Below are 23,025 nucleotides of genomic sequence, written 5' to 3' on the forward strand. Positions count from 1 at the left end.
TCAATCGGGGTTTTCAGAATTTGGTGAGAAATTGGGGAGGTGGGTTTAAGGATAAGGTGGGTTTTAGAATGAGGTGGGGAGGTGGGAGGTGGGTTTAAGGATGAGGTGGGAGGTGGGGAGGTGGGTTTAAGGAGGAGGTGGGGAAGTGGGTTTAAGGAGGAGGTGGGGAAGTGGGAGGTGGGTTTAAGGATGAGGTGGGGAAGTGGGAGGTGGGTTTAAGGATGAGGTGGGGAAGTGGGAGGTGGGTTTAAGGAGGAGGTGGGGAAGTGGGAGGTGGGTTTAAGGATGAGGTGGGGAAGTGGGAGGTGGGTTTAAGGAGGAGGTGGGGAAGTGGGTTTAAGGATGAGGTGGGAGGTGGGTTTAAGGATGAGGTGGGAGGTGGGTTTAAGGATGAGGTGGGAGGTGGGTTTAAGGATGAGGTGGGAGGTGGGTTTAAGGATGAGGTGGGGAGGTGGGTTTAAGGATGAGGTGGGAGGTGGGTTTAAGGATGAGGTGGGAGGTGGGTTTAAGGATGAGGTGGGGAGGTGGGTTTAAGGATGAGGTGGGAGGTGGGTTTAAGGATGAGGTGGGAGGTGGGTTTAAGGATGAGGTGGGAGGTGGGTTTAAGGATGAGGTGGGAGGTGGGTTTAAGGATGAGGTGGGGAGGTGGGTTTAAGGACATGGTGAGAAGGTGGGATTGTTCTGAGTGACCGGCACTAATAGGTTCAAGGGACAACTAGATATGATTCTGAACGTGGAATGGATTTGTTCTGGAGATGGGATTGAGGGGTTTGGTGGGTAGGTGGGATTGAGGGGTTTGGTCGGTAGTTGGGATTGAGGAGTTTAGTGGGTAGATGGGATTGAGGAGTTTAGTGGGTAGATGGGATTGAGGGGTTTAGTGGGTAGATGGGATTGAGGGGTTTAGTGGGTAGGTGAGATTCAGGGGTTTGGTCGGTAGGTGGGATTCAGGGGTTTGGTCGGTAGGAGAACAGATGGAAATGAATGATTTGGTGAATGAGGTGTTTGGGGAGGAGGTGTTTAGGTGGGATTAAGAGATTAGGTCTGTCATTGGGGGTGGAGGAATTTGGTGAGGAGGTGGATGGATGGGATTGAGGAATTTGGTGAGGAGGTGGATGGATGGGGTTGAGGAATTTGGTGAGGAGGTGGATGGATGGGGTTGAGGAATTTGGTGAGGAGGTGGATGGATGGGGTTGAGGAATTTGGTGAGGAGGTGGATGGATGGGGTTGAGGAATTTGGTGAGGAGGTGGATGGATGGGATTGAAGGATTTGGTGAGGAGGTGGATGGATGGGGTTGAGGAATTTGGTGAGGAGGTGGATAGGTAGGAATAAAGGATTTGGTGAGGTGGAATGAATGGTTCCAACATGAAATCAGTTAAGGGAGTCTCAACACAATTTGTAGCAGCCAAGTGACCACAGCACAAAATTGCTCGTAATTTCTGCCAAACCGACGACACCCACAGGATGGCTGGTGCGAGAAATGTACACGGGTACAAGAGAGGGTGACCTTCTGGGGCTGAGGTGCATTGATTGAACAGTGTAGAGGGAGCTTTACTCTGTATCTAACCCTGTACCTGCCCTGTGAGTGTTTGATGGGACAGTGTAGAGGGAGCTTTACTCTGTATCTAACCCTGTACCTGCCCTGGGAGTGTTTGATGGGTCACTGTAGAGGGATCTTCTATTTCTTTACCACAGTTATTGCTGACCCTTGCGGGGGTGTTTTAACCAGCAGAATTTGCAGGCCGCCCACCCAGGAATCTTCATTAGAGGCCTGGCCAAATTTTTGGGTCACATTTACATTCAGGTCAGTTGGGTCCAGGGGTTCGGTTGTGTCTGGAGGTGGGGGGAGCGTGGTGGGGGGTAGCCATGGGCAGCAGCGGCCCTGACATTTCTTGTGGGACCAGGAGCAGCCCTCCAGCTCCTCCTGGCCTCACAGAGATAAGGTTCGAACATACCCTTTGGAGTCTCCACTTCTCCGTCGGGTCTTACTGCGTGGACCGTACGACCCCGAAGATTAGTGTTTGTTAACGAGACCCACCGGCAGAAGCAGCGGAGGTAAACCTTGCCGCAGAACGGGATCGCACCGGCAAATGGAGCCAGCTCGATTTCAACCCCCGTCCCGCCCGGTTTGCGCCGGGAGTTAAAATTCCCCCTTCTGGTGCCGGAAAATGCGACGGAGACGGGGCACCGCCGCTCCAAGCCCCTCGTGGCGCGGGGCGGTTACGCGGAGAGGCGGGACGCGGTTACACGGCTGCGCGCCCGTTCCTGACCTGTCGGAGGGGAGACGCGGTGCGGAGGAAGAGGCCGAGGAGAGATTGAGGCAACCTCCCGTGGCATTTTCAGCAGCTGGATTGGCAGAGGCTGGCACCATCTCGCCTGGCACGTGCCACTCCGGCCTAGAATGGGGCGTGTGCTGTGGAGAAATCAGACACAGCCACGCAAGGAGAGTGGCCTCGAGGGAAAAGTACTCGATTTTTTGTTTTTGCAAATCACCGACTGCGAAAGTCCCCATTCTTCAAATTGCTGCAGTGTAGGGAGTTCCCCCATGACTCCACTCAGTCACTAGTTGTTGCAAGAGCTGGGCCATTCGGGAGTGATATCAGGAAGCACTTTCTTCGCACAAAAGGGTAGTGGAAATCTGGATCTCTGTCCCCAGAAGGCTGTGGATGCTGGGGGTCATTTGCAGCTTTCAAGACTAAGATTGAGAGATATTTTTGGGTAAGGGTATCGAGGGATAGGGTGCAACGGTGAGTAAATGGAGTTGAGGCGCAGGTCTAATCGAATGGCGGAATAGGCTCGAGGGGCTGAGTGGCCTCCTCCTTTCCCTATGTTCCTGTAACCAGGGTCCCACCTGCCTGTTCTGGTGGACATTGAAGATTCCTTGACCCTAAAGCAGCTGGGAGTTCTCCCGATGTCTTGGCTCAATTTCCTCTCTCAACCAGTACGACCAATAAGTAGGGTCATAGAATCATGGAATCATAGAAGTTTACAACATGGAAACAGGCCCTTCGGCCCAACATGTCCATGTCGCCCAGTTTATACCACTAAGCTAGTCCCAATTGCCTGCGCTTGGCCCATATCCCTCTATACCCATCTTACCCATGTAACTGTCCAAATGCTTTTTAAAAGACAAAATTGTACCCGCCTCTACTACTGCCTCTGGCAGCTCGTTCCATACACTCACCACCCTTTGAGTGAAAAAATTGCCCCTCTGGACCCTTTTGTATCTCTCCCCTCTCACCTTAAATCTATGTCCCCTCGTTATAGACTCCCCTACCTTTGGGAAAAGATTTTGACTATCTACCTTATCTATGCCCCTCATTATTTTATAGACTTCTATAAGATCACCCCTTAACCTCCTACTCTCCAGGGAAAAAAGTCCCAGTCTATCTAACCTCTCCCTATAAGTCAAACCATCAAGTCCCGGTAGCATCCTGGTAAATCTTTTCTGCACTCTTTCTAGTTTAATAATATCCTTTCTATAATAGTAAACAATTTTACAACACCAAGTTATAGTCCAGCAATTTTATTTTAAATTCACAAGCTTTCGGAGGCTTCCTCCTTCCTCAGGTGAACGATGTGAAAATGAAATCCTCGAAATGAAATCGCATTTATAATTCACAGAACAATGCTTGGTGAGTACAGACAGTTTTTTCAACTGCCCGTTGCCAAGGCAATCAGTGTGCAGACAGACAGGTGTTACCTGCCAGGTCTCAGAATATACAAATCACCAAAAAAAACAACAAACAAAAAAAAAACAGAGATAGAGAGGTAGAAACATAGAAAAGACAGCAACTGACCCGTTATATTAAAAACAGATAACATTTGTTCGCTGGTGGGGTAACGTGTAGCGTGACATGAACCCAAGATCCCGGTTGAGGCCGTCCTCATGGGTGCGGAACTTGGCTATCAATTTCTGCTTGACGATTTTGCGTTGTCGTGTGTCTCGAAGGCCGCCTTGGAGTACGCTTACCCGAAGGTCGGTGGATGAATGTCCATGACTGCTGAAGTGTTCCCCGACTGGGAGGGAACCCTCCTGTTTGGCGATTGTTGCGCGGTGTCCGTTCATCCGTTGTCGCAGCGTCTGCATGGTCTCGCCAATGTACCATGCTCTGGGGCATCCTTTCCTGCAACGTATGAGGTAGACAACGTTGGCCGAGTCACAGGAGTATGAACCGTGCACCTGGTGGGTGGTGTCCTCTCGTGTGATGGTGGTATCTGTGTCGATGATCTGGCAAGTCTTGCAGAGGTTACCGTGGCAGGGTTGTGTGGTGTCGTGGACGCTGTTCTCTTGAAAGCTGGGTAATTTGCTGCGAACGATGGTCTGTTTGAGGTTGGGTGGCTGTTTAAAGGCGAGTAGTGGAGGTGTGGGGATGGCCATAGCGAGGTGTTTGTCCTCATTGATGACATGTTGAAGGCTGCGGAGAACATGGCGTATTCTATAATAGGGTGACCAGAACTGTACACAGTATTCCAAGTGTGGCCTTACTAATGTCTTGTACAACTTCAACAAGACATCCCAACTCCTGTATTCAATGTTCTGACCAATGAAACCAAGCATGCCGAATGCCTTCTTCACCACCCTATCCACCTGTGACTCCACTTTCAAGGAGCTATGAACCTGTACTCCCAGATCTCTTTGTTCTATAACTCTCCCCAAAGCCCTACCATTAACGGAGTAGGTCCTGGCCCGTCCTGGTCCTGGTCGTCAAAGGATTGTCCTGGAATCTCCAGGAATTGAAGATTAGTCTTCAGGGACATGGCTGGGAACAAACCAGGAGAAATATCACAGCCTGGATGGTGGTGAGAAAGGCCCTCCCCAGCGCGGTCCTCCTAACACGCACGGAATCTCAGCGCCACCGCGAGCTGCCCTCGAGGCTGCTGCGGGGAAGAGACCGTCGTCCATCTCCTGATGGGCCGCCCCCTCGCGCAGAGGGTGTGGAGCGAGATGCGTTGGTATCCGTCCCGGTTCATCCCCCAGCAGTTCGGTGACACAGGACGCTGCGCTGCACGCCCTGTTCCCCGGGACGCACACCGAGACAGGTATCGCCAGCGGCCGGAAGATCATCAACTCGAGTGAAGGAGGCCCTTTGGCCCGTCCGAAACCTGCTGGCCTTCCAGCTGAAGGAGCTGTCCACGACCGAGTGTCGCCGACTGGCGCACTCCAAGGTCCAGGAGTACGTGCTGCGGGACGCACTGAGGCGAGGTGCGGCCTACGCTAAGGCTCTATGGGGAAAGGCCATCGTAAAAAGCCACCCCTCCTTGTATTGTACAGAATGTATTCGAAAAATTGTAATAATGAGATTATAGTGCGTGCGATGTGCACTGTAACACTTTGAACTGTTTTGCTTGAAATTGTGCCTTTTTACTTTAACTGTGTGTATCTTTAAATTTTATGAAATAACATATATTTTGAAATTTAAAAAATTGGGGCGTTAAAAAGAATGTCTTTCAACATTTCTGATTCCAAGTTCTGAAAACCTTGGAAGTGAGAAAGAAAAGGCTGTTTGACTGACAGTCAAGATTCATCCAATCGGGTAACGAAGAGTCTGTGCGCTTTCCGATTGGCCGTGGGAAGGAGGGGAGCTGCGAGGATGGACGCGTCAGGCGACCAATGGCGTGAGTGTGGGGACGGCTCACTTGAAGGGAGGAGGTCATGTGATGAAACCTCCAGGAATCGGTCCAACCAGAGTTGGCGACCCCTCGCCAATAAGAAGGATTTAACTCACCGATTCACCTCATTGGGAGTTTGTGGGGCATGGCTGGTGCGAAAAATGGCTGCCGTGTTTGTCTCCATGACAACCGCCAAAGAAGTTCAAATGTCGTCCACCGTGTGAAATGCTCTGGGTACATTTGGATGTGGTGAGGTGCTTTATTATTACAGATGTATCAACATGTCATCAATGAGGACAAACACCTCGCTATGGCCATCCCCACACCTCCACTACTTGCCTTTAAACAGCCACCCAACCTCAAACAGACCATCGTTCGCAGCAAATTACCTAGCTTTCAAGAGAACAGCGTCCACGACACCACACAACCCTGCCACGGTAACCTCTGCAAGACATGCCAGATCATCGACACAGATACCACCATCACACGAGAGGACACCACCCACCAGGTGCATAGTTCATACTCCTGTGACTCGGCCAACGTTGTCTACCTCATACGTTGCAGGAAAGGATGCCCCAGAGCATGGTACATTGGCGAGACCATGCAGACGCTGCGACAACGGATGAACGGACACCGCGCAACAATCACCAAACAGGAGGGTTCCCTCCCAGTCGGGGAACACTTCAGCAGTCAAGGACATTCATCCACCGACCTTCGGGTAAGCGTACTCCAAGGCGGCCTTCGAGACACACGACAACGCAAAATCGTCGAGCAGAAATTGATAGCCAAGTTCCGCACCCATGAGGACGGCCTCAACCGGGATCTTGGGTTCATGTCACGCTACACGTTACCCCACCAGCGAACAAATGTTATCTGTTTTTAATATAACGGGTCAGTTGCTGTCTTTTCTATGTTTCTACCTCTCTATCTCTTTTTTTTTGTTTGTTGTTTTTTTTGGTGATTTGTATATTCTGAGACCTGGCAGGTAACACCTGTCTGTCTGCACACTGATTGCCTTGGCAACGGGCAGTTGAAAAAACTGTCTGTACTCACCAAGCATTGTTCTGTGAATTATAAATGCGATTTCATTTCGAGGATTTCATTTTCACATCGTTCACCTGAGGAAGGAGGAAGCCTCCGAAAGCTTGTGAATTTAAAATAAAATTGCTGGACTATAACTTGGTGTTGTAAAATTGTTTACAATTATTATTACAGGGTTATGGAAGGGACTGTGGGACCTAATCGGTTACACTAAGACTGTGTGGGTGAGGGCTGTACAGAGAGAAGTGCCCGATGCATGAAACAGGACGCGATGGCCAACGTAAACAAAAAAAAAGGAGACGTGATTCTTGTAAAGACTTTATTATAAAAATAGACTCAATCGTACACAGGAAGGGCATTCAAACATAACCACACTTAAGCTTGGTGTTTAGTTTTAAAACCTGTACACTCATCAACAGAACAGTAACACCGTCGGCAACACGGGGCAGCAGTGCCCACCTACCATCCACCGTAAAGTGGTGGTGGTGGGGGGGAACATCTTGGCACTTTTCCACTCGCATGCTGGTTCTTCTTTTTAATAAAGGAAGGGGCGCACCCAAACCGGAGGCAGCGGACGTTCCCGGCCTTTCCATTGGGAGGGGGAAATCCGAGGGGAGGGTTAACGTTGCCCACTTTTGCTCCGTATCCCTTAATACCCTTACCCTCCGATCCCTCTCTCAACCAGTACGACCAGTAAGTAGGGTTGCCAACGCTCCAGGGTTAATATTGCCCACAACGTGCGGAGGAGATTTACTAGAATGGCGCCAGGGATGAGGGACTTCAGTTAGGTGGAGAGGCTGGGGCTGTTCTCCTTAGAGCAGGCAATTGAGAGGAGATTTGACAGAGGTGTTCAAAATCATGACAGGTTTAGATAAAGGGAATAAAGAGAAACTGTTCCCATTGGCGGAAGGGTCGAGAACCAGAGGGACGCAGATTTAAGGTGATTGGCAAAAGAACCAAAGGCGACATGAGGAAAAACTTTTTTACACGGCGAGTAGTTTTGATCAGGAATGCGCTGCCTGAAAGGGCGGTGGAAGCAGATTCAATCGTGGCTTTCAAAAAGGAATTGGATAAATATTTGAAGAGAAAAAATTTGCAGGGCTCGGGGGGAAAGAGAGGGGGAATGGGACTAACTGGATTGCTCTTACACAGAGCCAGTACGGGCTCAATGGGCTGAATGGCCTCCTTCTGTGATGTAACAATTCTATGATTCTATTCACCAACCACCCTTGCTGGCTGCAGCCAGGCGACGTCAGTGGCTCAGTGGGTCGCACTCTCTCTCGCCTCTGAGTCCGAAGGTCATGGGTTCGAGCCCCACTCCGTGAGACTTGAGCACAAAATCTAGGCCGACGCCCCCCCAGTGCAGTACTGGGGGAAGCGCTGCACTGTTGGAGGTGCCGTCTTTCAGATGGGATGTTAAACGAGGCCCTGCCTGCCCTCTCTGGTGGATGTAAATAGATCCCACGGCCAGTATTTGGAAGAAGAGCAGGGGGAGTTCTCCCTGGTGTCCTGGGGCCAATATTTATCCCTCAACCAACATCGCTAAAAAAACAGCTTATCTGGGTCATTACCACATTGCTGTTTGTGGGATCTTGCTGTGCGCTAATTGTCTGTCGCGTCTCCTACATTACAACAGTGACTGCACTTCAATGAAGTACCTCATTGGCTGTGAAGCGCTTTGGGATGTCCTGAGGTTTTTGAAAGGCGCTATATAAATGCAGGTCATTCTTTCAGTGCAGTTCCAGGTGTGTCGGCTGCATCCCCAGTCCCTCACCACCCACCCACCCACCCCCTGTGCCCATTTCTCCTGCGTGCCATGGAAAGGTCGACAGGTCCTTCAACCGCCCAAGCCGCGCGCCTGAGCTTGGCCCGATGTCCGCATGCGTTTTCGAACTGGGGTTACCTCGCCCCTATGTCTTGTGTTGATCCAGGCTTGGCGTCTGTCTCATAGTGAACAGGAGCAGCGACCCTGCCCCCTAACCAAGGGCACTGAAGCCAATTGTAGTCCCTCTACTGTCACACAAGGTAACTTGATCTAGATGAGGCACTGAACGGAGGGCCTCCTTGCCCATACCCACTGAGCTATCCAGCCCTAAAGATATTTTTGTTTTACAGATAGGATAGGATGCAAATAAATATATAATAGAATTAATTGCACTTGAGCCCTTGACATGCCTTCTTTGATTCAAAATAAGGATTTGTCCCTCCGTGCTCCAACATCCCTGCAGTAATGTGTTGAACCTGCATCAGTTGGGACCAGGCATTGCACAGGTCGGGGTAACAGGCAACTGTTTCCTGAGCTCAGGGCAGAGCAATCAGCAGAGATGAAACTCGTCTCGACAGGAGCCAGGAGAAGACCAGGTAGAAGAAGGATCGGGCACAGAGGGACCAAAGAAGGCATGATGGGTGTGAGCAACCGTTAGACGCATTTCCAGAGAGCAAAGAGCCTGAGGTGGTGGAGTGGGAAGGTGGGTAGGTGGGATTGAGGGATATGGTGAGAAGGTGGGTAAGGTGGGTTGAGGGATATGGTGAGAAGGTGGGTAGGTGGGTTGAGAGATTCAGTGAGAAGGTGGGGAGATGAGGTTGAGAGATTCAGTGAGAAGGTTCGTAGTGGGATTGAGGGATATGGTGAGAAGGTGGGTAAGGTGGGTTGAGGGATATGGTGAGAAGGGGGGTAGGTGTGATTGAGGGATATAGTGAGACAGGGGGTAGGTGTGATTGAGGGATATAGTGAGACAGTGGGTAGGTGCGATTGAGGGATATAGTGAGACAGTGGGTAGGTGTGATTGAGGGATATAGTGAGACAGTGGGTAGGTGTGATTGAGGGATATAGTGAGACAGGGGGTAGGTGCGATTGAGGGATATAGTGAGACAGTGGGTAGGTGCGATTGAGGGATATAGTGAGACAGTGGGTAGGTGTGATTGAGGGATATAGTGAGACAGTGGGTAGGTGTGATTGAGGGATATAGTGAGACAGGGGGTAGGTGTGATTGAGGGATATAGTGAGACAGTGGGTAGGTGTGATTGAGGGATATAGTGAGACAGGGGGTAGGTGCGATTGAGGGATATAGTGAGACAGTGGGTAGGTGCGATTGAGGGATATAGTGAGACAGGGGGTAGGTGTGATTGAGGGATATAGTGAGACAGTGGGTAGGTGTGATTGAGGGATATAGTGAGACAGTGGGTAGGTGTGATTGAGGGATATAGTGAGACAGGGGGTAGGTGCGATTGAGGGATATAGTGAGACAGTGGGTAGGTGTGATTGAGGGATATAGTGAGACAGGGGGTAGGTGCGATTGAGGGATATAGTGAGACAGGGGGTAGGTGTGATTGAGGGATATAGTGAGACAGTGGGTAGGTGTGATTGAGGGATATAGTGAGACAGGGGGTAGGTGCGATTGAGGGATATAGTGAGACAGTGGGTAGGTGCGATTGAGGGATATAGTGAGACAGGGGGTAGGTGTGATTGAGGGATATAGTGAGACAGTGGGTAGGTGCGATTGAGGGATATAGTGAGACAGGGGGTAGGTGTGATTGAGGGATATAGTGAGACAGTGGGTAGGTGTGATTGAGGGATATAGTGAGACAGGGGGTAGGTGTGATTGAGGGATATAGTGAGACAGTGGGTAGGTGCGATTGAGGGATATAGTGAGACAGTGGGTAGGTGCGATTGAGGGATATAGTGAGACAGGGGGTAGGTGCGATTGAGGGATATAGTGAGACAGTGGGTAGGTGCGATTGAGGGATATAGTGAGACAGGGGGTAGGTGCGATTGAGGGATATAGTGAGACAGGGGGTAGGTGTGATTGAGGGATATAGTGAGACAGGGGGTAGGTGCGATTGAGGGATATAGTGAGACAGTGGGTAGGTGTGATTGAGGGATATAGTGAGACAGTGGGTAGGTGCGATTGAGGGATATAGTGAGACAGGGGGTAGGTGCGATTGAGGGATATAGTGAGACAGTGGGTAGGTGTGATTGAGGGATATAGTGAGACAGGGGGTAGGTGTGATTGAGGGATATAGTGAGACAGTGGGTAGGTGTGATTGAGGGATATAGTGAGACAGTGGGTAGGTGTGATTGAGGGATATAGTGAGACAGTGGGTAGGTGCGATTGAGGGATATAGTGAGACAGTGGGTAGGTGTGATTGAGGGATATAGTGAGACAGGGGGTAGGTGTGATTGAGGGATATAGTGAGACAGGGGGTAGGTGCGATTGAGGGATATAGTGAGACAGTGGGTAGGTGCGATTGAGGGATATAGTGAGACAGTGGGTAGGTGTGATTGAGGGATATAGTGAGACAGGGGGTAGGTGTGATTGAGGGATATAGTGAGACAGGGGGTAGGTGTGATTGAGGGATATAGTGAGACAGTGGGTACATGTAACAGGGTCACTTACAGAACATGGTTTAAGGAAACTGGGTTAAGTGCCATCAATAAGGATTGTGCTTGTTGGGCTTAATGATCTTTCCTGTTCCTAAAAATTCTTATGTAACCCAGGAAACAGGGAATGTGAGGAACCAAGGACCAGATCTACCAACCAGTCATGTCATTTGAAGTGATGGAACATTGGGTCAGAATTGGGTTCGTTTTGAGACGAGGTCATGGTTTGGTGACCTATCGGCTGTAACACACAGAGCAGAGGCTTAGAACATATTCTGGAATGATCGTGCAATATTTAATGGCAGCTTAGCTTGGATATTACATGACAGTTTACGTAACATAATGCGAGCACGGCCAATTGCAGGTAACAAGGTAAGGTGCATCGCCCAGCAGTGGCAGAAACAAGGAGCGCGGCCATGGCCGATGGTGCAGGACGTCACCAAGACTGAAAGAGTAGGAGAGACAATGAGGTAAATCAAGATAGGAAAGACCAAGTTTTTGGAGAACCCGAAGGTTGTAAGAAGAGAAGACTGAGACGAGGAGACATAGTTGCTCAGGTCTGAGATACGACTTGCCCCCTTAACGGAGAGAGAAACGAGACAAGTGATGAGAAAGAATGAGCCAGGGTCAGGGACAAGGCGACGGTTCTCGATTTTCGACGTGGAAAAGACGCAGGGAGGAGGAAGGATGTATTTGGCAGTACTTGGTGCAGATAATAACGTGCGTGCTCACCGAGGCCGTCTGGCAGTCGGACAGACCCCGGGCGTGCTGCCTGGCGGGTGACGCTGGGCGTGGTTCCCACGAGATTCAGGGAGGGAGGGATCGATCCGCGGCGGTGCCCGGCTGCAGACTGACGAGCGGCATGTTGCGTCAGGCCGAGGCTCCTGGCCGATCATTCATTGGGCCTTGCGTTGGTCGGCAGGCTCAGGACGGAGGTCGCGGTGGACGCGTGCTGGGCGCGATGTCCTGCTTGATCCCCTCACTCCTCGAACCACGGGTGTTGAAAGCACAAGCGTTTGGCGTGACCTGGTGCGAGCGTCTCGCCTACAAGGAGTCGTAGACACCTTCAGCAATTTCGCTTGGAGCCATTTTATACCTGGTGCCTGAGAGAAAGAAGTTGGGTTTAAAGTCAGAACAGGCCTTATGACGTCGTTACTATCATTTGTTTTTTCATTCATTCTCGGGGTTGTGGGCGTCACTGGCAAGGCCGGCATTTATCGCCCGGAGGGACTTAAAATCCATGCAGTGAATGCCCTGATGTGCCCGGGGTGGGAGGGGGATGTAGCGAGCTGGGAGGGCGGTGGCACATTTCCACTCCAGGAGGGTGAGTCAAATCTGGGTCTCGTGCCTGGAGCTGCGCGGTATCCAGCTACAGCATTACGCTGCTCGCTTCGGAGACGTGAGGACTTGTAGAGCCCGCACCTTCCTGCCTGGGGCCTTCAAGACCATGAGAGATAGGAGCAGGAGTAGGCCATTCGGCCCCTCGAGCCTGCTCCTCCATTCATTGAGATCATGGCTGATCTGATTTTTACCTCAACTCCACTTTCCCGCCCTTTCCCCATATCCTTTGACCCCCTCGCTGATCAAAAATGTGTCTAACTCAGCCTTGAATGTATTCAATGACTCAGCCTCCACAGCTTGTTGGGGTAAAGAATTCCAAAGATTCACGACCCTCTGGGAGAAGAAATTCCTCCTCATTTCTGTCTTAAACAGGTGACCCTTTATTCTGAGACTATGCCCCCCTAGTTTTAGATTCCCTCATGAAGGGTAACATCCTCTCAGCATCTACCCTATCGAGTCCACTCAGAATCTTGTATGTTTCAATAAGATCTCCTCTCATTCTTCTAAACTCCAATGAGTATAGACCCAACCTGTTCAATCTTTCCTCATAAGAAAACCCTTCCATACCCGGAATCAACCTAGTGAACCAGATTTAGTTAACAGCTTAACTGTGCGTGAACATCTATCCAATAGCGATCATAACATGATCGAGTTCAAGATAGTGTTTGAAAGGGAAAAAAGTGAATCAGCTGCTAAGATTCTAGACTTGGGTAAGGCCGACTTCAATGGGATGAGACAGAGACTGTCCACAGTAAACTGGGCAAATCTGTTAATGGGTAAAACGACTGGTGATCAGTGAGAAATGTTTAAAGAAACATTTAACGAGATACAGAACCGGTTTATACCCCTGAGGGGCAAGAACTCTACTTGCCAAAAAAAACAGCCATGGACAACTAAAGAGGTAAGGGACAGTATAAGACATAAGGAAAGGGCATACAAAAAGGCAAAAAATGGCACAGATCCTGGCGAATGGGAAAGATACAAAGATCAACAAAGGGTCACAAAACAGATAGTAAGAGCTACAAAAAGAGAGTATGAAAAGAAACTTGCAAGGGATATCAAAACCAATACGAAGAACTTTTATAGTTATATTAGGAAAAAGAGGGTGGTCAGGAGCAGTGTTGGCCCCTTAAAAACTGAAAGTGGGGATATTGTCATTGACAATGGGGAAATGGCGGACATGTTGAATAATTACTTTGTGTCAGTATTTACAGTAGAAAAAGAGGATAGCATGCCAGAAATCCCAAGAAAACTAATATTGAATCGGGAACAGGGACTCAATAAAATTAACATAAGTAAAACAACAGTAATGAAGAAAATAATAGCACTAAAGAGTGACAAATCCCCAGGACCAGATGGTTTCCATCCCAGGGATTTAAAGGAAGTAGGTGAGCACATTGCAGATGCCCTAACTATAATCTTTCAAAGTTCTCTAGATTCAGGAACTGTCCCTCTAGATTGGAAAATTGCACATGTCACTCCACTTTTTAAGAAAGGAGAGAGAGGGAAACCAGGGAATTATAGACCAGTTAGCCTAACATCTGTTGTGGGGAAAATGCTGGAGTCTATAATTAAGGATAGGGTGACTGAACACCTCGAGAATGTTCAGTCAATCAGAGAGAGTCAGTATGGATTTGTGAAAGGTAGGTCGTGCCTGACAAACCTGATTGAATTTTTTAAAGAGGTGACTAAAGTAGTGGACAGGGGACTGTCAATGGATGTTATTTATATGGACTTCCAGAAGACATTTGATAAAGTCCCACGTAAAAGACTGTTAGTTAAGATAGAAGCCCATGGAATCGAGGGAAAAGTACGGACTTGGTTAGGAAGTTGGCTGAGCGAAAGGTGACAGAGAGTAGGGATAATGGGTAGGTACTCACATTGGCAGGATGTGACTAGTGGAGTCCCGCAGGGATCTGTCTTGGGGCCTCAATTATTCACAATATTTATTAACGACTTAGGTGAAGGCATATAAAGTCTCGTATCTAAGTTTGCCAATGACACAAAGATTGGTGGCATTGTAAGCAGTGTAGATGAAAACATAAAATTACAAAGCGATATTGATAGATTAGGTGAATGAATTCCATTTGCCACAGTTTTGCCCAATGTAAGCAAATGTGAGGTCATCCACTTTGGACCTAAAAAGGATAGAACAGGGTACTTTCTAAATGGTAAAAAGTTAAAAACAGTGGATGTCCAAAGGGACTTAGGGGTTCAGGTACATAGATCATTGAAGTGTCATGAACAGGTGCAGAAAATAATCAATAAGGCTAATGGAATGCTGGCCGTTATATCTCGAGGACTAGAGTACAAGGGGGCAGAAGTTATGCTGCAGCTATACAAAACCCTGGTTAGACCGCACCTGGAGTACTGTGAGCAGTTCTGGGCACCGCACCTTCGGAAGGACATATTGGCCTTGGAGGGAGTGCAGCGTAGGTTTACTAGAATGATACCCGGACTTCAAGGGTTAAGTTACGAGGAGAGATTACACAAATTGTGGTTGTATTCTCTAGAGTTTAGAAGGTTAAGAGGAGATCTGATCAAAGTTTATAAGATATTGAGGGGAACGGATAGGGTGGATAGAGAGAAACTATTTCCGCTGGTTGGGGATTCTAGGAGTAGGGGGCACAGTCTAAAAATTAGAGCCAGACCTTTCAGGAGTGAGATTAGAAAACATTTCTACACACAAAGGGTGGTAGAAGTTTGGAACTCTCTTCCGCAAACGGCAATTGATACTAGCTCAATTGCTAAATTTAAATCTGAGAGAGATAGCTTTTTGGCAACCAAAGGTATTAAGGGATATGGGCCAAAGGCAGGTATATGGAGTTAGATCACAGATCAGCCATGATCTTATCAAATGGCGGAGCAGGCACGAGGGGCTGAATGGCCTACTCCTGTTCCTATGTTCCTATGTTCTCTGAACTGCCACCAATGCAAGTATGTCCTTCCTTAAATAAGGGCACCAGAACTGTACGCAGTACTCCAGGTGTGGTCTCACCAGCACCCTGTACAGGTGTAGCATGGACTTCCCTGCTTTTAAAGGGGGAGGGGGAGGGAGAGGAAAATGAAATGTTTTGAATGTAAATCTGGGATAAAATTCTGGGAAGCATTGCCGGAAGGGTTGGTGGAGGCAGATTCAATAGTAACTGTCAAAGGGGGAGTGGATAAATACTTGAAAGGGAAAAACGTGCAAGGGCCAGAGGGAAAGAGCAGGGGGCAGCAGGACTAATTGGAGAGCTCTTTCAAAGAGCCGGCATGGGCACGATGGGCCGAACGGCCTCCTTCTTTGCTGTATCATTCTATGAATCTATGAAAGAAAGGTTACAAAAAAAAAACCCTTACCCGCTCTTGCTTTCTTTTTGAAGTACATGGTGGCGATGACAGACAGAAGTACGAGGGTGGTGGGAACGAGAATGAGCACAGCCGTCTCACTGGTGGTCAGCCCTTTCTTCTTGCGCCCGCTGTCCCTCTGCCCGCTTGGCGTGGGGGTCTCGTGGGCCGGACTCAGCTGCAGCTCCCGGGAAGGCGGAGGGTGCCCAATCGTCTGTGCCTTCCCCAGGGCGGTGGGGGAGGCCCGGTTACTCGGGGGCCTCGTCTCAGACCCCTCGCATCCTGTACAACGAAGCAGGAAAGCTGCTGTTAGTGGTATCCGAGACTCGTAGGGAGCAGGAGGTGGCCATTCAGCCCCTCGAGCCTGTTCCGCCATTCAATTAGATCTTGGCTGATCTGTATCTTAACTCCATTTACCCGCCTTGGTTCTGTATCCCTTAATCCCCTCACCCAACAAAAATCTATCAATCTCAAGTTATGACATTTTCAATTGACCCCCAGTCTCAACAGCTTTTTGGGGGAGAGAGTTCCAGATTTCCACTCCCCTTTGTGTGAAGAAGTGCTTCCTGACATCACCCCTGAACGGCCTGGCTCTAATTTTAAGGTTCTGCCCCTTGTTCTGGACTCCCCCCACCAGAGGAAATAGTTTCTCTCTATCCACCCTCTCAAATCCTTCAATCTTAAACACCTCGATTAGATCACCCCTTAATCTTCTACACTCGAGGGAATACAGGCCCAGTCTGTGCAACCTGTCCTCGTAATTTAACCCTTTGAGCCCAGGGTGTCTGTAAATACCCCAGGGTCTGGTAAATACCCCGGTGTCTGGTAAATACGGTCAGCGAAGCCGTCCTTCAGAGGAGACCGAGGTCCTGTCTCCCTGTTCAGGTGGGTGTGAAGGATCGCAGGGCACTTTTTTAAGATTAGGGAGTTCTCCTGATTCCCAACCAAACCCGCCGCTGACACAGTGATCCTTACCCTGCTGTGCTGTGGGGCTCCTTGTTGTTTCCCCGTGTGCGACTGTTGACGGGGTGGATGGTGGAGGTTCTGGGGCCGCCGATGAGCTCATCGTGGTTGTGTCTCCCTCAGGTGTCGATGGGTCAGTGCGAGTTTGTTCTTCAGAGTTTCCAGCTCCTTCGCCTTGCTGAGGGTTTCCGGGATTTTTACTGCTGCCTGTTTGGGGAGAGATCGATGTCGTCAGTGCAATGAGACAGGGTTAGATCCCCGAGAGGGACATTTGAATTAACTCAGTGTTTGCCCCCCTCCCAGATCCAGATATTCCAATATTAGAAATTGCAATCCAGTCTGTTCAAAATGTTCTGTAAATGGGAATAGAAAGGCAAGTTAATCATTGGTCCTCAAGCTCATGGCACATTAACTCTCCCATCGAAGTCCATCTCTAGGGTCCATTAATTCTCCCATTGAAACCCCTTCCTCTGGTCCATTAATTCTCCCATTGAAACCCCTTCCTCTGGTCCATTAATTCTCCCATTGAATCCCCTCCCTCTGGTCCATTAATTCTCCCAATGAAACCCCTTCCTCTGGTACATTAGCTCTCCCATTGAAACCCCTCCCTCTGGTCCATTAATTCTCCCATTGAATCCCCTTCCTCTGGTACATTAACTCTCCCATTGAAACCCCTCCCTCTGGTCCATTAATTCTCCCATTGAATCCCCTTCCTCTGGTCCATTAATTCTCCCATTGAATCCCCTCCCTCTGGTCCAATAATTCTCCCATTGAATCCCCTTCCTCTGGTCCATTAATTCTCCCATTGAAACCCCTTCCTCTGGTCCATTAATTCTCCCATTGAATCCCCTTCCTCTGGTCCATTAATTCTCCCATTGAAACCCCTTCCTCTGGTACATTAACTCTCCCATTGAATCCCCTTCCTCTGGTCCATTAATTCTCCCATTGAAACCCGTCCCTCTGGTCCATTAATTCTCCCATTGAAACCCCACCCTCTGGTCCATTAATTCTCCCATTGAAACCCCTTCCTCTGATACATTAACTCTCCCATTGAAACCCGTCCCTCTGGTCCATTAATTCTCCCATTAAATGCCCTTACTCTGGTCCATTAATTCTCCCATTGAAACCCCTCCCTCTGGTCCATTAATTCTCCCATTGAAACCCCACCCTCTGGCACATTAACTCTCCCATTGAATCCCCTTCCTCTGGCACATTAACTCTCCCATCTGACGGATCAGATCACCAACAACAATGTGGGGTAGAGGGACATATCCACAAAAACTTAGTTACTTTTCTGACAGTCACTGCCTTGCAACTACCATCGACCTGAAACATTAATTCTTGTCTCTCTCCACTGATGCTACCTGACCTGCTGAGTGCTCCCAACATTTTCTGTTTTTACACCAGTATTGAGTGTTTGGTTATAACCGAACTCTATCAAACCACCAGGTGACACAGTGATCCTTACCCTGGGCCTGCGCTGAGTCTGCATGTGTAGAACATCCCAAGATTACCCCCAATGTGGGTTCAATTGGTGGCACTCTCGCCTCTGAGTCAGAAGGTCATGGGTTCAAGCTCCAATCCAGGGCTTGAGCTTTTGACCCAGGATGACACTTCACTGCAGTACTGAAGGAGTGCAGCATTGTCGGTGTTGCTGTGCTTCGAGTGAGACGTTGAACTGAACGGAAGATTGGAGGGTTGGAGATAGGTGGCAATGACGGAGAGATAGGTGGCAATGATGGAGAGATAGGTGACAATGACGGAGAGATAGGTGACAATGACGGAGAGATAGGTGACAATGATGGAGAGATAGGTGGCAATGATGGAGAGATAGGTGACAATGACGGAGAGATAGGTGACAATGACGGAGAGATAGGTGACAATGACGGAGAGATAGGTGACAATGATGGAGAGATAGGTGGCAATGATGGAGAGATAGATGGCAATGATGGAGAGATAGGTGACAATGATGGAGAGATAGGTGACAATGATGGAGAGATAGGTGACAATGACGGAGAGATAGGTGACAATGACGGAGAGATAGGTGACAATGATGGAGAGATAGGTGGCAATGATGGAGAGATAGGTGACAATGACGGAGAGATAGGTGACAATGACGGAGAGATAGGTGACAATGACGGAGAGATAGGTGACAATGATGGAGAGATAGGTGGCAATGATGGAGAGATAGATGGCAATGATGGAGAGATAGGTGACAATGATGGAGAGATAGGTGACAATGATGGAGAGATAGGTGGCAATAAGAACATAAGAAATAGGAGCAGGAGTAGGCCAATCGGCCCCTCGAGCCTGCTCCGCCATTCAATCAGATCATGGCTGATCTGGTCCTAACCTCAAATCTAAAATCATGTCCAATTTCCTGCCCGCTCCCCGTAACCCCTAATTCCCTTTACTTCTAGGAAACTGTCTATTTCTGTTTTAAATTTATTTAATGATGTAGCTTCCACAGCTTCCTGGGGCAGCAAATTCCACAGACCCACTACCCTCTGAGTGAAGAAGTTTCTCCTCCTCTCAGTTTTGAAAGAGCATCCCCTTATTCTAAGATTATGCCCCCTCGTTCTAGTTTCACCCATCCTTGGGAACATCCTTACCGCATCCACCCGATCAAGCCCCTTCACAATCTTATATGTTTCAATAAGGTCGCCTCTCATTCTTCTGAACTCCAATGAGTAGAGTCCCAATCTACTCAACCTCTCCTCATATGTCCGCCCCCTCATCCCTGGGATTAACCGAGTGAACCTTCTTTGTACTGCCTCGAGAGCAAGTATGTCTTTTCTTAAGTATGGACACCAAAACTGTATGCAGTATTCCAGGTGCGGTCTCACCAATACCTTATATAACTGCAGCAATACCTCCCTGTTGTTATATTCTATCCCCCTAGCAATAAAAGCCAACATTCCGTTGGCCTTCTTGATCACCTGCTGCACCTGCATACTAACCTTTTGATTTTCTTGCACAAGGACCCCCAGATCCCTTTGTACTGCAGTACTTTCCAGTTTCTCGCCATTGAGATAATAACTTGCTCTCCGATTTTTCCTGCCAAAGTGCATAACCTCACATTTTCCAATATTGTATTGCATCTGCCAAATCTCCGCCCACTCACCTAGCCTGTCTATATCCCCTTGTAGGTTTTTTATGTCCTCCTCACTCTCTACTTTTCCTCCCATCTTTGTATCATCTTCAAACTTTGATATGTTACACTCGGTCCCCTCCTCCAAATCGTTAATATAGATTGTAAAGAGTTGGGGACCCAGCACCGACCCCTGCGGAACACCACTGGCTACTGGTTGCCAGTCCGAGAATGAACCATTTATCCCAACTCTCTGCTTCCTGTTAGATAACCAATCCTCCACCCATGCCAGAATATTACCCCCAATCCAGTGATTCTTTATCTTGAGCAATAATCTTTTATGTGGCACCTTGTCGAATGCCTTCTGGAAGTCTAAATACACTATGTCCACTGGTTCCCCTTTATCCACCCTGTACGTTATGACCTCAAAGAACTCAAGCAAATTTGTCAGATATGACTTCCCCTTCGTAAAGCCATGCTGACTTTGTCCTATTAAATTATGTTTATCCAAATGTTCCGCTACTGTCTCCTTAATAATAGACTCCAAAATTTTACCCACCACAGATGTTAGGCTAACTGGTCTATAATTTCCAGCCTTCTGCCTAATACCCTTTTTAAATAACGGTGTTACATTAGCAGTTTTCCAATCTGCCGGGACCTTTGCCGAGTCCAGAGAATTTTGGAAAATTATTACCAAAGCATCCACAATCCCTACTGCCACTTCCCTCAAGACCCTAGGATGTAAGCCATCAGGTCCAGGGGATTTATCCGCCTTGAGTCCCATCAATTTACTGAGTACCAATTCCTTAGTGATTTTAATCGTATTTAGCTCCTCGCCCCCTAGAGCCCCCCGTTTGTCCACTGTTGGGATATTCTTAGTGTCCTCTATGTAAAGACTGAAACAAAATATTTGTTCAGCATTTTTGCCATCTCCATGTTTCCCACCATTAATTTCCCGGTCTCATCCTCTAAGGGACCTACGTTTGCCTTAGCCACCCTTTTTCTTTTTATATAACTGTAGAAACTCTTGCTATCTGTTTTTATATTTTTTGCTAATTTATTTTCATAATCTATCTTCCCTTTCTTAATCAATCCTTTCGTTACTTTTTGCTGTCTTTTGAAGACTTCCCAATCTTCTATCCTCCCACTAAGTTTGGCTACCTTATATGTCCTTGTTTTTAGTCGGATACTATCCTTAATTTCTTTACTTAGCCACGGATGGCTGTCAGAGATAGTAGGCAATGTCGGAGAGATAGGTGGCGATGACGGAGAGATAGATGGCGATGACGGAGAGATAGGTGGCGATGACGGAGAGATAGATGGCAATGATGGAGAGATAGGTGACAATGATGGAGAGATAGGTGGCAATGATGGAGAGATAGATGGCAATGATGGAGAGATAGGTGACCATGATGGAGAGATAGGTGACAATGACGGAGAGATAGGTGGCGATGACGGAGAGATAGTAGGCAATGTCGGAGAGATAGGTGACAATGACGGAGAGATAGGTGGCGATGACGGAGAGATAGATGGCAATGATGGAGAGATAGGTGACAATGATGGAGAGATAGGTGGCAATGATGGAGAGATAGGTGACAATGATGGAGAGATAGGTGACAATGATGGAGAGATAGGTGACAATGAGGGAGAGATAGTAGGCAATGATGGAGAGATAGGTGACAATGATGGAGAGATAGGTGGCAATGACGGAGAGATAGGTGGCAATGACGGAGAGATAGGTGACAATGACGGAGAGATAGATGGCAATGATGGAGAGATAGGATGGAGAGATAGGTGACAATGATGGAGAGATAGGTGACAATGATGGAGAGATAGATGGCAATGATGGAGAGATAGGTGACAATGATGGAGAGATAGGTGACGATGACGGAGAGATAGGTGACGATGATGGAGAGATAGGTGACGATGATGGAGAGATAGGTGACAATGATGGAGAGATAGGTGACAATGATGGAGAGATAGATGGCAATGACGGAGAGATAGTAGGCAATGATGGAGAGATAGGTGACAATGATGGAGAGATAGGTGGCAATGACGGAGAGATAGGTGGCAATGACGGAGAGATAGGTGACAATGACGGAGAGATAGATGGCAATGATGGAGAGATAGGATGGAGAGATAGGTGACAATGATGGAGAGATAGGTGACAATGATGGAGAGATAGATGGCAATGATGGAGAGATAGGTGACAATGACGGAGAGATAGGTGACAATGACGGAGAGATAGGTGACGATGACGGAGAGATAGGTGACAATGATGGAGAGATAGGTGGCGATGACGGAGAGATAGGTGACGATGATGGAGAGATAGGTGGCGATGACGGAGAGATAGGTGGCGATGATGGAGAGATAGGTGGCGATGACGGAGAGATAGGTGACAATGACGGAGAGATAGGTGGTGATGACGGAGAGATAGGTGGCGATGACGGAGAGATAGGTGGTGATGACGGAGAGATAGGTGACGATGACGGAGAGATAGGTGACGATGACGGAGAGATAGGTGACAATGATGGAGAGATAGATGACGATGACGGAGAGATAGGTGGCGATGATGGAGAGATAGGTGGCGATGACGGAGAGATAGGTGACGATGACGGAGAGATAGGTGACGATGACGGAGAGATAGGTGACGATGACGGAGAGATAGGTGGTGATGACGGAGAGATAGGTGGTGATGACGGAGAGATAGGTGGTGATGACGGAGAGATAGGTGGCAATGACGGAGAGATAGATGGCGATGACGGAGAGATAGGTGGCAATGATGGAGAGATAGGTGACGATGACGGAGAGATAGGTGACGATGACGGAGAGATAGGTGACGATGACGGAGAGATAGGTGGTGATGATGGAGTGATAGGTGGCAATGACGGAGAGATAGGTGACAATGACGGAGAGATAGATGGCGATGACGGAGAGATAGGTGGCAATGATGGAGAGATAGGTGACGATGACGGAGAGATAGGTGACGATGACGGAGAGATAGGTGACGATGACGGAGAGATAGGTGACAATGATGGAGAGATAGGTGGCAATGATGGAGAGATAGGTGACGATGACGGAGAGATAGGTGACGATGACGGAGAGATAGGTGACGATGACGGAGAGATAGGTGACGATGACGGAGAGATAGGTGGTGATGACGGAGAGATAGGTGGTGATGACGGAGAGATAGGTGACGATGACGGAGAGATAGGTGACGATGAAGGAGAGATAGGTGACGATGACGGAGAGATAGGTGACAATGAT

At 48.5% G+C, this 23,025-nt stretch overlaps 1 protein-coding gene across 2 annotated transcripts in view; it reads right to left on the reverse strand.

The window, feature by feature from the left end:
• Nucleotides 1-11,306: 11,306 nt before the first annotated feature.
• LOC137302482 (integumentary mucin A.1-like) overlaps nucleotides 11,307-23,025 on the reverse strand; it is an 82,970-nt gene continuing 71,251 nt past the window's right edge. For both annotated transcript variants that reach the window (XM_067972173.1, XM_067972174.1), the window contains 3 exons: nucleotides 16,680-16,874; nucleotides 15,717-15,986; nucleotides 11,307-12,136 (listed from right to left, as the gene is read on the reverse strand). In XM_067972173.1, coding sequence (XP_067828274.1) covers nucleotides 12,078-12,136; nucleotides 15,717-15,986; nucleotides 16,680-16,874 — 524 coding nt within the window. In that variant the 3' untranslated portion in view covers nucleotides 11,307-12,077. The remainder of the gene's footprint in view (nucleotides 12,137-15,716; nucleotides 15,987-16,679; nucleotides 16,875-23,025) is intronic.

The sequence above is a fragment of the Heptranchias perlo genome, chromosome 35, assembly GCF_035084215.1.
Source record: "Heptranchias perlo isolate sHepPer1 chromosome 35, sHepPer1.hap1, whole genome shotgun sequence".
Lineage (NCBI taxonomy): Eukaryota > Metazoa > Chordata > Chondrichthyes > Hexanchiformes > Hexanchidae > Heptranchias > Heptranchias perlo.